The sequence below is a fragment of the Larus michahellis genome, chromosome 1, assembly GCF_964199755.1.
Source record: "Larus michahellis chromosome 1, bLarMic1.1, whole genome shotgun sequence".
Lineage (NCBI taxonomy): Eukaryota > Metazoa > Chordata > Aves > Charadriiformes > Laridae > Larus > Larus michahellis.
In genome coordinates, this window is record NC_133896.1 from 211587181 (window position 1) to 211606227 (window position 19047).

The 19047-nt window shown below is 39.9% G+C and overlaps 1 protein-coding gene across 10 annotated transcripts in view; it reads right to left on the reverse strand.

Moving 5' to 3' along the window:
- FAT3 (FAT atypical cadherin 3) overlaps window positions 1-19047 on the reverse strand; it is a 427575-nt gene that overhangs the window by 120064 nt on the left and 288464 nt on the right. For all 10 annotated transcript variants that reach the window (XR_012585081.1, XM_074571548.1, XM_074571528.1 and 7 more), the window contains one exon: window positions 18564-18625. Coding sequence is in view for 9 of the 10 variants with exons in the window: in XM_074571548.1 (XP_074427649.1) it covers window positions 18564-18625 (62 nt within the window). In the remaining variant the exon portion in view is untranslated. The remainder of the gene's footprint in view (window positions 1-18563; window positions 18626-19047) is intronic.

A 19047-nucleotide genomic window follows, 5' to 3' on the forward strand; every position in this document is an offset into this window, starting at 1 on the left:
TTAAAAATAATGTTTATAGGCATATGGAACCTCTTTTGGAACAACCTATTACTAAACAGAAGTATAACTACCCTCACAGCCTCCAAATGAGAAAGAAGATAAAAGTTGTGTATTGATCTTCACAGTAAACTTTGAAGAAAGTGTTAAGCTCCTGCTGATAGTGAAGATTACAATCAGAGAGTTTTGTGGACAGAAAATGAGTAGTCGTCAAATCTGAGAATATTTCACTTCAAGCAGCTTTAAATAACACAAAGCTTGCAAATTAAGATATTTATGCAGCTTAATGTTAGTAGTAATCTCTATGTCAACTCTTAAGTCCATTCATACCTGAATATCTACTTCAGCAATTTGTGAATACCGCTTTTCTTGTGATAAGAAACACGTGTGATCAAATATTGTTAAGTTCCCCTCTACCAGATCTACCTCTACAGATAATGCTCTTCTCCAAAAATCTTATCTCAGCACTCATGAAATACAGTAGCTCTCAGTTTTTGTGCTTCAAAAGAGGTGCGCGTCAACTTCTAAGCTGACCGCACTGCCCTTTTCTCAAATACTCAATTACCCTACATTTTCTATCCTCAAAAGTCATTTGATTGTGATCTTCACCTTAAGCAGGAACCAAACACCTTGTTCAACGTTTCCTCAATATTATGGAGATTTTTACACATCCCCAATGTTTCCTTTTTCATACCAGACCAGTCAATATGTGTAATTATGTGAGAAAAACATTCTGGCTATTAATAAACCCACAGCATTTTATCCATGCTTCCAAGATCTTTTTCTCATATCAATAACTTATTTCGTGTTATAACTACCAGCAGAAAAGCTAAGCTAAAAAATATATGCTGATATATTGGCAAAATTTAATCAAGCTATAGTACTAGTCACTGTGGAGTTAATTAATCAAGCAGCAAAACGATATGTACTTTACATCCTTGCTTGGGTGTGCAGCTGTATCAGTTTGTAAGTATACGTCCCCAGATATTCAAACTGATGCGAAATTAAGGTACAGGAACTCTTTGAGCAGAAACTCTCAAATTCAGGTGATTTCCTGTGTGTGGCAACAGCCCTCTGTCTCTTTTGCAGTAAGTCGGCAGCACTGCCTCACGCTGACATGCTACGTGCTCTTGAACCTACCCTAAGAAAAGACACGGTGTGAAGGCGCTGGCTCGGCATGCCCTTAGAAATACTGTGGCATGCAGATTCTGTTACGACACAGCCATAACTTCAACTAAAACTTCCAGTCTTCAAAGGAAGTATCGTCTTCCCTCCTAAACCATAATATTAAAACTCACTTCTGCACAATTTTTGTCACCCCACCAGCCAACGTTGGATGAAACACCCTTAGGCGAGGCTCTGTGATGGTCAGTCTTGAAACAACATTGTTATTACTTAGGAGGTAACACATTTATTTGGCCACCAAGGAGATGAAAGATAGACACTGCAATTCCTTAAAGTTATTTACTTTATAGGCACACTGCATCCAAATTCGACGCCACTATATGAAGTGGAACCAAGTGTTTTCAAAAGAAAGATAACACTTTCTCTCTCTCTTTCTTTTTTTTTTTTTTTTTTTTTTAATTGGTCTAACAAGCAGCACTTGTGCTAACGGAGGATGACACCACCTTGTCTCTGGCAGAAAGGCAGATTAAGATGCATCCGGCCCCATCTCCAGCTCCTCCTCCAGCCATTTGTTCTTCCCCCGTCATCAGTTTGCAGCCACCTTCACCCATCAATAAACTGTTTGTGCATCTGTGCTACAAAGAGAGCTACTGAAATAACCACGGTCTAAAATCAATTGCTGAAAGGAAACAAAATCCCCCAAAAGGCAGACGGTTACCACGTGATGGCGGTGAGAGAGCGAAACAAGGAGAGGCACGCCAGACCCCCAAGCCAGAGTGGGGGAAATTCCTTAAGATCTTTTGGCCACTGAAGGAAAATGCATTCTGCAACTACAATTTTGGTGATGAATTCCGCAATTTTCCTACAGATAGTAACTTACTCTCCACACTCCTCCCTAAAAAAAATCCCTACTATAGAATTATTTCGCAATAAGCCTTTGATCAGTACCAAAATAGACAAAGTCAGAAGCAGTGATCTTAAGGCAAAAGACTTTGTGTCCCATCAGCAATTATTGAAAATATCCAATTTCCATCTTACACTATTTTTCCACAATATGCAAGAAATAATGAATGCTCTCCATCCACACATACATGTAAAACGTTTCAATGACAGTTTTATAGCTGATAGCCTGATGAGTAGCCTCTCCCATTTAAATGCAATTTAGTTTTTTCAGGGAAAAAAATGAACCTGCTACAGTTTTATGTTCAAAATAAAGCTTACCAGTTAAAAATCTGATTAATAAAAAATTGATTTCTTAGCTAGGTAGAAAGTATGTAAAATCAGACCTTTAAGGGGTACAGGCTGTTCCCAATTTTTGATCCTGTAAAGGTATTTTAAATTTGCAAAAAGCAAAAATGTAAATTTTAGGCCTCAGAAATTCATCTGGCTTTAGTGAACAGTCACTCAGGAAGATTGCTGTGACTGTTTTCATTAATCTAAAAGAAAAAATGAAGATGTAATTTTTTTTGTGACATTCAAGTTATTTGATAGAAGTTTCTTAGGTTAGCAATGAGGTGCAAAGTAAAATTTTAATCGACTTAGAGGACAATATGATAGCAATTACTCATGCATGTTTGAATAAAGTAGTCTTTGTAGTGAGATCAGGACTACATCCTAAAATATCATATAAAGTAGTATAAAAATGCTCAGAAAATCAGTTTGAAAAATAAGTGAAATAAGGTAAAGGAGATAAGCATGAATAAGGAGGTTGGTTGTTGGGGCTCTTCCCAAGGCAGGTTTTTTTTAATGACAGTATCATCCTGTTTTTGTCAGACCAGGTTAAAGTAAATCGCATCAATAATTGCTTTGATTTTAGCAATAAAAAATTCTACTTGACTTCTTGATGCCGACTTCACAACTTTCTGTGACAAATTAATTTTAGACAGATAATAAGCATTAACTGGGCCGTATTTAATCACAGTTTCATCTAATAGGCAACACAGACAAGCCTTATTATCTCAATCTCCACTTGTCTTCAATTCTACGTGTCCTATAAATATCTACTATCCAGTTTACATTGACATGGGGTCAATTTTACAAGCTGTTTGAGAATCGGCATGGGATTATACACAGGGAAAAAATGCAGATTCTGATTTTGAAGAAAAACTCAGAGTCTTGGACTACCTTTTTACTTTTTCCAAATTCAGTTTCCAGCTTTGAAAACTCAGCCTGGAAAATGGGCTGGGGTATTATGTCCAGCACAAAAGATGTGGAATCAAAATTCAGATAACTGTTAAGGTGATAAAGGATGAGAGCCATCAGCCCCTTCCCTGATGGGTGCGTGAGGACTCTGTGTTTCATCAGACATAGTAAAAACCTTGCTTTTTTTCAGCAGACAAGACTGACACAGCTAAGCGTGTGTTTACGGACCAGTTCACCGTAACCTCATTTTTCATGTAGTCAGTTTAGTCCCCTCTTCAGCCTTGATGAACCTCTACAAACCTCCACCAACACCTGAATAGCCTCAGCATCCCCAACCACACCATGGACGGCAGGTACACAGGGAAAGTCTAAAGACAAGTGTTTCCCTGCTGAACCGAGCTGAATCGACAACTGCCGAACCGAGCTCATCTTGCCTGAGCAGCCAAAGAATTACAGGGATATTCTTGGTGGAGAAGAACGTGGCCAGCTGTGAAATCTGACTTGGAAATCAATGGGAATTTTTCTATTGGCTTTGGTGAGAACAGGGTTGTACCTAGAGCTCAACAACCTCATGTAGGTAGTTTTTATTTCTCATTCAGCTTTCGGCCAGCCCTGGGCTCCAGCTGCATAACAAGTAGCTGAAGGCTGAAAGCCTTTGACTAAAGGGTAGAGAAGATGCGCACCGCCGCAGCACCACCACCATTCTATGCCGTATAACTGACTGGGAAGATTCTTACTTTAATACCCGGGCAAATGTAGGGGTTTTCTGTTTGCTTTAAAGAAACAACAATTTCATAACCAATTCTTTTCTTTAACATGATTTTTTTTTCCTATTGGTTCAATCTGTTACACATACAGCCAGTGATCCTGCGAACAGCGATGTATATGAATAATTTTCAGAATGTGTCAAGACCACAGTGCTGACACAAATAAGTAGGTGTGAGTATAGGAACAAGGTCATTTGGGGGTAACGATGCAACAGGAAACGCTGCCCCAAAGTTTTAACATTCCAAATGTGTTGCAAAAAAAAAAAAAAAAATCCAAAAAAATCCTGGCCCTGAAAAGTTAATTTCCTTGAGTAACCCTCAGAACGCATTAAAAATGTTCAGGTTATTAATATTAATTAATCAATTAATACTATTATAATTAATTAATTACACAGTGCCTGGAGTCCTGGAAAGGGATCTTTATGCGCCTGAATAATAAGAAGATGACATTCTACTCCTGCACTGCAGGAGGAATTTTAAAAGACTGCAACTTTTAGAATATTCTTAGCACTTTCATTCTTCTGCAGAATTAGTCTTTAACATGCATTTGGTTTTTGCAGCCACAGGATGGCATTCACTGCTGTGCGAAGGGTCAGTGAAATGTAAGTAGAGCCTAGGAAATGCACCTTCCATCTGGGGAAAGGAAATATTTAATCAAAAATGATTAATATAAACTTACTGCTTTCTACTGATGACAACCATTTATTCAAGAATGTAGTAACAAAATCTCACCATGTACAGCCCTTAAGGTTCATGTTCTTACTGCATGGACACCACGGCCCTCAATAGATACTTATCTTGCCTGACTTCAGCAAGCTGGGACCTTCTGAAAATACAGAGCAGCAATTCCAACTTGGGACACCAGCAACTGCATAAAGCACTTCAGTTTCACTTCCATAGTTTATAGAGCCAGAGTAACTCTTTAATGGATTTATATAGGCTCATAATTTACTGTTTATTTTCCCATTAGGGCAGTATATGGAGTAGGTGTTGACACACGGCATACCAACGGGAGGACAGTTGGACTGAACGAACGGCCAAGGTGACCGATAATTGGATTGCAAATGTCAAAGAGTGCGGTTGAAAAGCCAGGTATATCAACCCGCACATACTTTTCCCAGTTGTGAAATGAAAGTTAAGAGCAGGGACAATCAGCTACAAGTAGTTACGATTTATAGAGTTGGGTTTGAAGTCAGCGGCAAGCAGCATCCAATTAACTTCAGTAGAGATGTCTAACGCCACTGGTGAAACGACTGGATTTAGAGTGATGAGCAAGAATGTCAGATCGAAAGACAACCTAGTAATGCTATTAACCTTTGTGAGATTGCCCCGCTGATAATATGATCTGGGGGACAATAAAACACTGCATGAGACAATATGTCCAATTTGGTAGTGCAGGACTGATATATGAGAGAAGAAGGAGAATTTTCCTGGATTCATTTTATGGGCCTCCAATTAGCCCTCACTAGGTAAAGGGAGAGAAAGGGGGGAAGCAGAAGGAGTCCCTCTAATGAGTAGTTTTGGCTTGTGGCAGAAGAGATTGAAAAAGGAAAGTTTTAGGAGCTGCTCAGCTTTTGAGATTGTTTTAGGGGGTGTTAAAGGGGTCAGGTACCTCTTTGGAAATAGCTGTGAGAAAGCTCCTGATTTATGGGAGCTCTTGAGCAGTACAAGTGCATCCTGTCAGGATCAGTACAGGAGGCGTGATCCCTTGGCACAGGGAGATCGCTAATCCCGATGGTTAGACGCTGGGGTGAGGACTGCAGATGCTCGCTCACGATGTGGAGCCCTGGCCGACACCATGTACAGATGCTGCCACTGCTTCCTTTGAGAAATCGCATACAACATATAAATATGTTTGTTCTCCAAAAGTGCATCCAGTTTTAGAAATGGAGGATTAAGAGCGGGTCTAATCCACGGATTACTGATCTGACAAAATATCTAAATCTTATTTACAGGCTCAGTGAGGCAAAGGCAGTTTGTCAATCAAGTGAAGTTTAAGATGCAATTCCTGTTTTGCTATGTAAGTCTGGTGAATGTGCACCCCATAACCTTTAGAAAATTGAGCACGAACGTATAATTTATTCAGCTACTACTGTTTAGGCATCCAAGGGCTAGTGGAGCGTAATGCACACCCAGAGAAATCAGGGGCAGTTCTCAATTTAGGAAGTCCTGAGGTCGTTCTTGGTCCATGCCGCAGAGTGGAGGAGAGGGAAGAGACACCAAATTAGCCCTGCAAGAACTATACAAGGCACTGAAAATGCAGCCCGCAGCTCCGAGTAGGGTAATTTGCTCTGTCAAGAAGCAGGATAAATGACTGCCTCATGCTGAGCACCGTGCGGCAGCAGCAAGGATTTGTTCCGGGAGCTCAGCAGCGCGCTGAAAGTTGGGCGTCCCATCACCGGTGTGATCCATCACCAGGCACCCTCCCAGTGCTGCGGAAAAGCAAAATCTTCCGTATGGTTCAGACTTCTTTTCATTAAAAAAGCCACAGCTTTCAATTGATACTTTCACACTGAGAGTCGGATATTATGAGAATTAAATGCTTCAAGAGAAGACATTTAAAGCAAATATTATTTTACTTTCAAAAATGCTGTTCCCTGGCTGAGGTGCTGCAGCCAAGACTGCGTTTAGGCGGTATCTAGTGGTTTGCAACAAAAATAGTGGAAGATCTGTAGCTGTAGATATACTTGGCAAATGCCAATGAAAAAAAAAAGACAAAAATGGGCTTTAGTATTCAATTTAATCCCACAAACATATGGCCAAAGCTACACAGAGAGAGTTTGTGCAGGTCCATTTGAACGACAAGGTTTTGGTGAGGAGTGTCAGTTAATATTTTTATTCCTTCTGCTATACATTATGGTTGTCTTTTGAGACCAAGCTAATGCACTTATCTCATTGACTTCTGCATCTCTCTCGGTCAACAGAGGCCATGCCGTTTTGGCACACTTTGATGTTAGCACATAATAAAGCATCATCTCTGCTTAGGTAAAATACGTAGTTTAAAACTCATGACTTCCTAGAAAATTTTTGGGTGTTTTTTAAACTGTGGTCATGTTTTTTTTTAAAGAAAAAAAAGTGTGGCAATACAAACCTATGCGTTTAAATTCTCCATGTTTTTTTTCAATTAAGTCTTGAAAATAGCTGTTTCGCCTTGAAGTTTAAGAACACATTTTTATTCATACAATACCTTAAAATTTATCTGGAAGGATAATGGAAAGAAACAAGTTCTATAGGGAAAAACAAATATATTTGAGGCTATGGCAGAAAGTATTAAGCTATTTGTTGGTATCTTGATTAAAGACAACATACTGGTCCTCAGAAAAGTCTAAGCCATAAATTGACAGATTGCTATTAGTAATATTTGTATTTTTACTCTCCCAGGGAATGTGAGAAAAAAAAAAAAAAGCATTATTTTGATTCTGACATTTTTGCTCTCAATTATTCATGTTAATCCTCCGTTTGAATATTTGGAATATTCTTGCCAAAGAAAGTATTACTTTTTGCCAAAACATAAAATGTACTCTAGAACTGCTGTGATAACATTTTCAACGTCTCTGTATCATGAGAGATTAGCAAACAGCAATATTACATTTCAGAATGAGGAGATTAATCTGTTTCCTGACAACTGAAATTTGTTAGGCTGGGAAAAGAAAATTACCGCTTTTGAGGCCAGATTTCATAGCACTTGATGCTTCAGGGCCTTTGTACTTTTCTGTTTAAATCATATCTTCATAAAAAGCAAAAGAATTGTTTGGTCTCTGATTATTATCTAGCTGAAGTCAGATAAGAAAAGCATTAGGATTCTTATGTTCCATGACAATATATTTAGGGAGAAAAAAGGTGTCAAATATGCTTATTAAACTGATTCCCAACCCGATTAGAGGTTCTCTTATCTCCAGGTGTCTAGTAAATACTTTAAATTGTGTCATGTTACAAATTATGCTGAATACTCCAATCTTACTTCAGCACATTTCAGACAATTACGCACTTTTGCCATAAAAAAATATTTTTAAAACAAAAAAAAACCCCACAATTTTTTTCAGACTACCATGTTTTGCATGACGTTTTTCTACCCTTTCCAGTACATCTTTTTTGCTCAAGCTGAATGTTGAAGGATTATGTGGCGGAGGGACAGGGTGGCAATCTGGGAATATGAAAAAAGAGATAAGGAGGGAAAATACATAATAATGAAAGACATTACAGGCTATAGTGAGACGACCGTAAGGGATGCGATGAAACCCAAAGAAAACGTTGCGTATCCAAAGTATGCTAGGAAGAGTTTCTCACCAAGTGCAGGGACTGGTGGCGGCAGTTCTGGGGAATTCCAGTACATCACCAATACTGGACATTATGAGACCCTGGATAATAAGAGTGCTAACGAGGTGCAGACCAAAAAAAACACCACCACTACCACCAAAAGAAAAAAAACCAAAACAACTGGAGGAAAAAGCACTGACAAAACCCAGATGATGTGACTCCAGACTGACAGTATGACTCAGGGGAGTAGAGCTCAAGAATAAGGATCTCCATGATGGAGAAAAGATAACTGTTAGGAAAGACAGGAAAATCTAACAGAACTTGCAAAAGGAAAGAGTTGCCCCAGTTTTTCTCTGTGGAGGGGCTGCGGGTAAATCGAAGGGCTCACAACTGAGGATGATCTGGGGGAGGGACTGCTTAAGCTGCGGGTATCCTCCAAGAGAGGCCATCTCCAGTCAGGCTCCATGGACATTGCGACAGCCTGTGATCAAAGACTATGTCTCAAACCAACCCAGAGTCCACTCAAGTCAAAGGAATTGGAGAATTAGTGCTGGCATCCCTATATGACTTATTGCAAGGTGGTTGGATTTGGTGTGTACAAATGGTGGCAGCAAGTGAAGTCGCTGTGAAAATATACCAGAATTAACTTTTTTCAAAGATAACAAGCATGAATTCCAAACAGAGGAGTACAGATCACCCCAGGAGAAAGGAGAAATGGATGAAAAACTTGTTTAAGGGCATGTTTCTAAATGATGGATTAATTAAAAGACATACTAGGATTTCCTGTGCCCAGAAAGGTTTTTGTTACAGATGTGATGTGTTCCTAACTGAGGAAGAAGACGCCCCCCTGCCTTAAATGCAATGCTCAGCTCAGTCTCGTCCAGGAAGGCAGGAAACGGAGACCTTCACAAAATGTGCGTGTGCACGCACGTGTGTGCGCTCACACACTTACAGACATAAATTAACAGTCTGGCAGCTGATGGGTATTGCAAATGCTACAGAAAACATGATATAGCACTAAAGCAGACATGCTTCAGATAACACAAAGGCTCTGTACATCTAAAAGAGATTCAAATCATGTGAAAGATTTCCTGCTGCTTCTGCAGAAGATTAAAACATTGGTACATTCATAAAACAAATGTGAAGATTTAGCAAAGCGGCGTGCCCTTCACAATGACTCTTTGTCTCACCAAGCACGGAGCCTGGCAAAAGAGACACCCTGAAAGGGTATATCCGACCAATTTGGGCCTGGTAGGTGGGCTCCAGCCCACAAAAAAAGAGTTACAGATCTTAAGAAATGTACAATGAAGAAAAAACCTGTTAACCCTGAGCTAATCTGTGAGCTAATCCCTCAGTGACAAAGCAACATTAGACCAAACTCCTAAATCCTGACGGAAAAGAAAACCTTGGTATAGATTAACCACAGAATTTGCCTACACAAGCTTAGATGAAGAAAGATTGATAAAACGAAAAGGAAGGCCATTAATATATCCCTCTCTGTTTCAACAGCATTTAACACATGGGTGCAGACCTAATTTTCAAACCACACAATAATGTTTGGTGTTTTAATAATACCTTTCCATCCCATTTGCATTGATCTAATGCTCTGCCACCTCGTAGTTCTGCAAACAGAGCAGAAGAAACAGGTGTTGGGTATATTTTAAATTGCTTTTCTCTAATGTGTTCACTCACCCATTTCCAGACATATCTGGGGAAACGTAGCCCTGGGCGCTGATGTCTGATTCTCTTGTCCTGGGTATTATCAGGGATAACTTAAAGAATATCAATGCTACTGAAGCCGGACTAAGGACACCACTGAGGGTAAGCAAAGGAACTCAACTAGCCCCCAGGATAATAAATAAGACTTTCCCCTCTCCGCAGTGACATCACATATGTCTTAACATAATGCTAGTTAACCAAAAGGTCACTTTCTTGCACTACTTGACTTCACAACTGCATGATGCTAACTTCAGGGAGATTTTAATTAGGTCCAGAGAGTCAAGGAAACGCTGATACATCTCTAGGCTCCCAGGAGGTGCTCAGGACTTTGCAGGGTGGCAGCCCGTAGGCTGGATTTGCTTCCTGGCACAGTTCCACCTTCTCTGGTATGCCTTTAAAGGAGGTGGAGAATGCTTGATAAGACAGCACGCGAAGCCTTTACGCTGCCTATCTCCTTCTGTGCTTGCATGCGATGAGGTGCTTAAAGCCAAGACCTGCTGCTAGATTGCTGAGGGTCCACAAGGAAAATCCTAAAAGAGGTATTTGATGCCCTGGACAAAAAAGCTGACAGTGCTGTGCTTTGCGGATTTTAATTTCTTCATTTCATGACCCAACAGTTCAGGTCAGTGATTCATGAAATCTGTAAAACAAGCTCCCTCCCCTCTGCAAACTCCAGATACATGCAAATCATTCCTTAACTAAGGTAAAGCCCTAGGCAATCAGAAATGTGATTTTTCTCACAAGACACAACAACTGCATGGACAGCAGCAGTGTGTGAACCAAAGAGCCAGCCCTGGACAACTCTGATCTTGCCACGCTCTTCAAAATACGACCATGACTTAGTACTTGCAAAATCATCTGTATCTTTACACTGCGTCAACTTTTCATCTAAAGGACTAATAGGTTGTTAAACCTGGATTGTAATATCAATTGTTCCCTGCCCATTTCTAGCAGACTCACTGTCCGGTGAAACATGATTTTGTGGAAAATATACTTGGGGCAGTATTCCACTGTAGATGGTGAATCTATCATCATATATATACCGATGAACTGGGAAAATCAAATCTCTTCCATGAGCTAAGGAGTGACTAAATAACAAATGAGATGTGCTTTTTTTTTATTTTAATACCCAAATAAATTAACACAAGCTTACAATACATCTATAAAAGGTCTATAAACAATTTGATTCATTTCTATAGTTGTCAAACATTCACAACAAAACCCCAAAGTTTTGCATATTGAGTTACAAAGATTTTTGATTTAGGAAGGTCATAAAACAGAAAAGAGGACTGCTTTTCTTCATTACTATTGGTACCCTGAATCAATAGAATGGATTAACCAAGCAAGTGTGAGATTTTTAATGCTCGACTAAGATCCTGCCATGTAACTTCCACACAGTATCAGATTAGCTGGATGGCTTAAGCGCTCTCCAAGACAGGCCAGAATCAGATACTTGGATATAGATGACGCACTAATTGAGCTGTCAGTAGTGTGTTTATCCTTGACATCATCCTGGTGTTAGCATGTGCAAAACATTTTTAAGAGAAAAAAATCTAATCTTGAGAGAGTTAAAAGGATTATACGAATAGTACCTAAAAAGATAAAGACTGAAGTCGACCATAAGCACAAGCAAAAAGCAAACAAAGCATCCCCAGGGTTGACTTAAAGTCTACAAATTTTGTGGAAATGTCACAGACATTCTTTGCACATTCGGTCTCTCAAGGATATTGGTATTTTACGGAATAACTGACATGAGCTGAGGGTCACTGCTACTATTTGGTATATGTGGACCCATTCTTGCCCCTTGCCTTTGGTCTATATTATGTCATCAGAGTCGTGTGTACATTTCCTATTGCCTACCTGAATTTAACATGGAATATTAAGGAATTGAAATACACAAGTCTTCCCCCACCGTGCCCCCAAACTTATTTTGCCCTATTATTATCATTTTATGAAGAGTTTTTTTCTTATTTAATAAGAAAACAAAATTAAAATTCCACATGCATGAAGAAAAATGTTATTAAACGCAGTTTTCCCAATGCTTAGGCTTTGTCGTCTGTGTTACTTCTCAAGTCGCTATCTAAAATAAAGGGACATCTGGGAGCTATTGAAATTTGCAATAATTAAAGAAAAGAGAATAATCTGTAAAAACACTATGCCTTAATTATTTTGCCATTTAAAATTCCTGTTCATATCTCTTGTACAGAGGCCACAGTTAACAACTGAAGTAGTAATATTTTCAGTGATACACTTGATAATTCTTCATCTTATCGGATCACATTAGTTAGAGACAATAGTCTAATCGAGGAGACCACTTATCACTGCAGACAGATGAATCACACCAGGACTTTTCCCATATTTTGCTGCGTAAGACTTTCTGCCTGAGTACACTCGAGAAGCAGTGTGCAATGTCAAATGCAAATCTGTCTCCGTAAGAGTTTTAACCTCCGGTCATGTCCTGCCTTTGGAAAGTTGTTGGCTACTTCTGAAAATAAAAACTTGATGGAAAAAAAAAAAATATTCAGGAAGGGAAGGAGGGGCAAGTGCAGCCCATGCTTCTCTAGAAAGCTGGTGCAGAATAACAACTCCCAAAGAACACAGGGTGCAGGATGGAAATCTGCAGCGTGGGATGAGCAAGCTCAGCATGTGCCTTCTACGCCGGGAACTGGGGTCTCTGCTGGATCCACCACCACACCAACCTGTCCCACAGGCAGCTTCACCCTGTGCTGATAAACCCATGAAGAGGGAGTATGAGAGGAACATGCTCTTATTTTTTTTTTTTTAGAACCGTTTCTTTTATCTTCTTTTTTTTTCTTTTTTCCCTTTCTTTCCTTTTTTCCTTTGCTTTTTCCTTCCAACTTTTAAGTTGACGTTCAAGTTCAACGTGCTGCCATTTGAAGCTGAGATCATGATACAACTTTCACTGTCTTTTTAGAAAGTTGCCTCTACGTTCCTATTGTTCTGCTAAAAATCCCTTCAGGTGTCCTTGAAATACTAAAAAATAGTTCTCTCATTTCCAGCAAGCACAATCAGTAACAATTTTTAAGCTTAAAATGGAAATAAGAGGCTGTTTACCTGTTTTCCCCTGCACCATCTGATAGACTTCAATGTTAAAAAGGGAAAGGCATGTGCCTTTGGAGCCATTTAAACCTCAGACAAAATGTTCAATCAGACACACCGCCTCATTTCTACCCCATCACCAGCACGTCACCAAGAAAAAATGCAGCTTTCCCTGCCAAATTTGGGCAATGCTAAAGATCCATGAAACAAATGCTTACACAGATTCATAATCCAGGATTTAAGCAATCAGCGTTCTGTAGAGTACTATTCAGCTACATAAACCCAATGAACTTCAGCTTTTTGTACTTCTCCTGTAAAAAATACGCACGAGCATATTGCCACATGGCTGCCTACATTCTTCAGAAAATGCTGCAGTTTCCCACAAAGGACCAGTGACTTCAGGCATCACCACTAGCAAAGGCTACAGCCTAATTGAACAGGCTGAAAAGCAAAAAGAGGTTAAATCTATTAAGTTCTCGCGTGGGAGATGCCGGAGGAAAAGAGGAGGATGGCAGAGAACACAGCGCCGGTCCAATGCTGAACCGCCAGCGTGGTGTTTGTGGGAAGAACTGAGAGGCGGTGCTATTTTAAGATGCTGCTTTTCCAGATTTTAAAACCCCTCTCCCCTACAAACTGCGGCCATAAAGTTTTCAGCAGCAATTTCCCCCCTGATATTCCAGACCAAATTCCAAGTTGAAAAAACGACAGTCCCTCCATCAAAATGCCCCTCCTAATTACAACTTCCCATTAAACGAGTGGAAATTTGAATTCTTTTTAGAAGGCTACAATTACAGCAGATTATTATGCCTCCCTCTAATTACTGCACATAAATACATACCATGTAACACAGTTTATTGTACCCTGTTAGTGTACTTACAGTAAATAGAAACCAATATGCTTCATTCAGCCCATGTATTTTGACACTCACATCAGATTTACCAATTTATCTTCATTACAGCCCCTTGCACTGTTACTGACATCCTTCTCAGAGCTACGCTCAAGCTTCACAGCAGGAAGATTGATGAGGCTTGTATATACCGATTTGCGACAAAAGCAAGGCGCTTGAGAGGCGCTGTTCCTATTCTGATAGCACTACGTTGGCTAAAAATTAGCTGCACTAAGCCAAGACTCTGCTCCCGCTTCTCCTCATTAATTACGGTACACGACTCGGACCTCGAAAGGCTGAGGTTGTTGCAACAGTGTTTTCAAAGCTATTGTCTTCAGTTGCTTTGTCACTCTTGAAGACGTTTAAAGTTCTGACCATGCTTATTATTGGCAACTATTTTTATTCTTTGGAAAGGCTTTGAATAGCCAAGTGTTCCACCACGGCAAATGTTAAAAGGTAATTTCTGAATGAATCTGCAGTGGTAAATTTAAACATAGTTTGGAGGAACAGAGCGATACTATGGACAGAATTTTCAAAACTGGCTAAATGGCTTAAGAGCCTGCACCATATGCGCTCATCAAGGAGAGACTACATAGCCCCAGCACTTTAAAAGCACCAGCTTTTAAAGATGAAGAGGTCATCTCTTGCTACAGGTAATTTATCCCTCCAATCATAAAGTTTCTAAGACTGTTGCTAGAACTGCACGCTGAAGCCTGTAACACTTTTAGCTCATCCTTTTGCTAAATACAGGTCTTGCCCCAGCAATTCCCAGCCAGCTGAACTCCCCAGCAGGGGGTGCGTTTTGCAGAGGCTTTCCGTGTCGGAGGCACGGGTAACCCGGCATCTGCGACAGCGCGTTCAGAAACCTCGCAGGGTGTTTTCAGAAACCTCCCAGCGCGCGCTGAGACCCACTTTCCGGGCTGAATGCACAAGTCAACAAGCTGTAGCCTGGATTCAACAACCCTCTCCCATCAAGCTGCACACGAACACTGGAAAGCAGACCAGGAATTATTGGTATTCTAGACGTCTCAGAATCAGCTGACATAACACAATGATGCAGACCCTGCATGAAATTGTTTAATTTTTACGCTTATTATCGGACCTCCATCACTCCAGCAGCTGTTTGCATACAATCACATAGCAAAATGACTAGTTTGTAAAGCTGTCAGACCAGCATTAGGAGGCATCTATGAAAAAAAAAAAAAAAAAGCAGGCAGAAAAGCAGCCAGACTATTTTCCTTGTTTTTCCACAGCTCAAACTCCACTAACATTCTCCACTTCTAGCTTCTTCTTTCTAGCAATTTAGCATAATACAAGAGAAGACAGAGTTAAGTGTTAACATAGAAATTATTAGAAGACAACACATAGCCAGAAGAAAAGAGAAGTAAAAGAAAGAAAGGAGGAAACCTATAATCATAGTGCTGATGTGTCCAATTATTGAAGGAAAATAAAGACAGATCACCTGAAACCTGCGATTGCACCTCACTGGGGAGTACATCGCCATTTTCATTTACTTGTAAAGCAAGCAGGTAACTCTCAGAATGACCTTTCTTGTTTCAGATGGATATTTAAATACTTCATCCCAACTGCAGACTCTTTGAGAAAGTCTGTGAAGTAAAACAATTGCTTTTGGTTTGCTTCATGTGAGAAAGTAATATATTCAAGTGGTCATCTTCCTCCCATTTCAGGAAGAACCATTCCATTAGTAAGAATCCACTAAAGCAAGAGACCATCCTGTATAAAATCTAGTGCCATCCAATTTAAACCTAAGCAGAAAAAAATCTACCTGATAACAAGCCCTGAATAAAACCTGCAGCTTTGCAAGACATTACAAATGTGTCAAAAAAATTAAGGAATACCCCAAACAAAAATCCCAGAATACCCCAAACAAAAAACCAACCGCCCCAAACCAAACAAAAAATCTCAATTATTATAAAGGGGAGTCCATTTCTGACTTTCTGATGCACCTTTTAATGAAGGATCTAGCCATGTTTCTACACTCACTTTGGCACGTACTCTTTGGTAAGTGCCAAGTCCTGTGACAGCAGCCTTGGGTACCATTCAAAAAGTCACGTGGACACAGGTCCATACGTCCAAGGAAGAAAATTAAAGGAGGAAGGAAGAAGAGATGCATAGGTGACCTGGGCCCAGTACTTTGCCAAAGGCTTCTTGTGTAGTTACAAGGGGTGTCACTTAGATTCCCCTTTCCTAACCATGGCAGCCTTAAAAATACATACCCAGTCCTTGCTGGTAATTCACGTTTCCTCCGACACGGACAGGGACAGATGATTCCAGAAGAGCCACCCTAAGCCATCACGGGCGGTGGTCTGCAGAGGAGCGCTGGCACTACACATGATTATAACGACTAACATCTGCCATCTTATTTCACCTCGTTTTCCTAACAACTTTCGTTGAAGAGGAGGAAATCCTGTTAGTAATGCAATTTGCTCAGTAAGTGCTGGCCGGTAGGGGTATAGCATCCCTGTCAAATTCAGGTAGGGAAAAGACAGGCTTATTAAAAATAATTAATTTTGTATGTAGGAACAGGCTGTCAGTGCCTCACACCCGCACTGGGCAAAGGCGAGCAGGGGTTGCCAGGTCAAGCACTAATCAGAGCTTTTCAAAGGGAGCCAAGTTTGCTCTCTCTTATACCAGACAGACTACTGGTAGAAGGGTATGAAATGAAGCCGGAAGGGAAATACTGTACTACTGGGAGACCATGGTTGTCTTGGCAATTAAGGCCTCCCCAGGGGGTTAATTACACACAGAGACAGCCAGGCATTTTAGAAAATGCTTTCTGAGCGTGCCCCAAGAAGGCGCAGAGATCCCCAGCAGCTCACTTGCTCCGGTCCCTGGGAACCCGTCTCCCAAGAGGCGGCGATGGTCAATGCTCATCAGCAGCTCAAAGGGCCGATTTGGCCCCTGGGGCCGTGTGCCTGCCAGAGCCCGATACCCTTTGCTTGCACACCATTCCCAGCTGGGTTTTACAGCAGCGTGGTCCCCTCCCCACTTCTCCAGGACACCTCGCTCTGGTGCTTCTCTTCCCCGTAGCCTGCCCTCCACTCCCCATTCACAGGCCTTGGGGCACCATATGACACCAACTTCCCTCTAGTGCACCTTCAGTCCTCAACGTCTTGCAGATGGTTATTTTTTCAAACGAGATAAAATTCAGGGGAAGGAATAAATTAACTCGTATTGATGAATAAAGCCTAATTCCTGTAAGCAATTATTTTTTCTTTTTGCTATTAATAGTAACACTTCCCCATCTGTATGGGAGTCCTCTGGCAAATGTGAATTTGGCATATTTCACTGAGGTCTCTGAGATAAATGCAAAAGAGACTTACAGACCTAAGATTCTCATCAGTAGATATATTTTAAAATCAATGCCAATTTCATTCAGCTTGCGATCTTCTCTGACAGTATAAACTGGAAAGCTTGCATTTATTTGAACACATGATTCCTTTACTAACTTTCCAACGTAATAAATCCTAAAAAGGGGAAAATCCTTTTATTCCCCTCCATTTATTTATGGCCAGGAATGTGTGACAATCTACAGCGGATTATCAAGAAAAGAGACGCCAAATTGTACAGTAATAAATTAACCCTTCTCTCCTGTGTTCTTCACTAACCAAAATAATTTGGAATTTCTAACAAACAAAAATAACCATGGACTAAGCAAAAGTATATTTTACTAAATTTTGCTGCCAGATAGTGATTGCATTGGGAACTATTTTGTCCAGATGTTTTTTAACTCCTATGGATTTGAAAAGAATTTCCTAAAAAACACAGTAGGAATGATTAATTATGTAAGACAAGATGGTTCTTTTTTACTTGTACCAATATGAATCAAGAATTCCTTATTTCACAAATAGAGAAGAGAACAGAGTCAAGGATCTTCTACCCAAAGGAAAAAAAACACAGCATGGTGTACAGCAACGTGAAAGAAAACACATGTGGTAAAACCAGTAGTTTACAAGTCTATCACTCCATATCCAACATATGTGAGCTACTTATAAAGAGAAACATTCATCCGAGGGTCAAGGGAATGGTTTCGACATTCTTCAGAGGGCAATTTTTAACTTGAAACTTGCCGTTGATAGTCCAAATAAGTGAAGGCTAAGGAATTATTCATTGATTCCGATGATGCAGTCAATGTGAGCAAGGTCAAAGTTTGCTTTCATCCAAAGGAACAGTTTGCACGTTAGAACTGAGATCAAAGCTTTAAACATGTTTAACCTGAGAGACTGAGAATCTTGGCAGGGTTGGGGTGATTCCACCTATTTTTATTTTTATTCTTATTTTTTTTTAAAATTGCTCTGGATGTTCTAAACTTCTGTCACAAATAAAATTTAAGGGCTACAATAAAAAAAATTAACTGAAGCAGATTAGAGGTAGAAAACAAGTCTTGGCCATATTTGTTCAATTTTTTCCTGTGCTTGTGAATTGCAAAATGCATTATTTCTTCTGTATAATCAGGCAATTCCCAGCTCTGTGTGAGTCCGACATACATCGAGAGAAGGGAGAATACCACTCTCCTGGAACAGGAAGAAGTGATTTTAAACTACAAAATTCCGTTAACCTTTTAACATATATTTTCCACTTAATCTTACCTCCAAAAAATGCTCTGCTTGCTGTTCCCGATCCAATTTTCTTGACGTTGTTGTAATCAGACCTGTGAAAAAAGGATGATATTTGATTGCCAATACCCATTGAAAAATATATGTCTCTATCGACCAGAAGAAATAAATTCATTTTTCAAACACTCAAAAGGAAAAAATCTATTTGAAGCTATATCAGACACAGATTTCTTGACATCTGTCAAGCATTTTCTTTCACAGTGCAGCCATTATGACTTTCTGACTAACAATGAATCTTTAAAGAAAAAATGCTGTGAGAAAAGTAACTGAAAAACAGTTATCTGTGTATCTACAGTTAGCATGCTACATTTATTACAGTGAATAAAAAAAAACCTTACTAAAGAATCACTATTTGTCTTATGATTAAGTGCTTCAATGAATCATTTGCATTTGACTGAAATCCTTCTGTAAAAAAACTCATTAAAGATTTCAGAGTTCTCAAACAATTAATGGGATA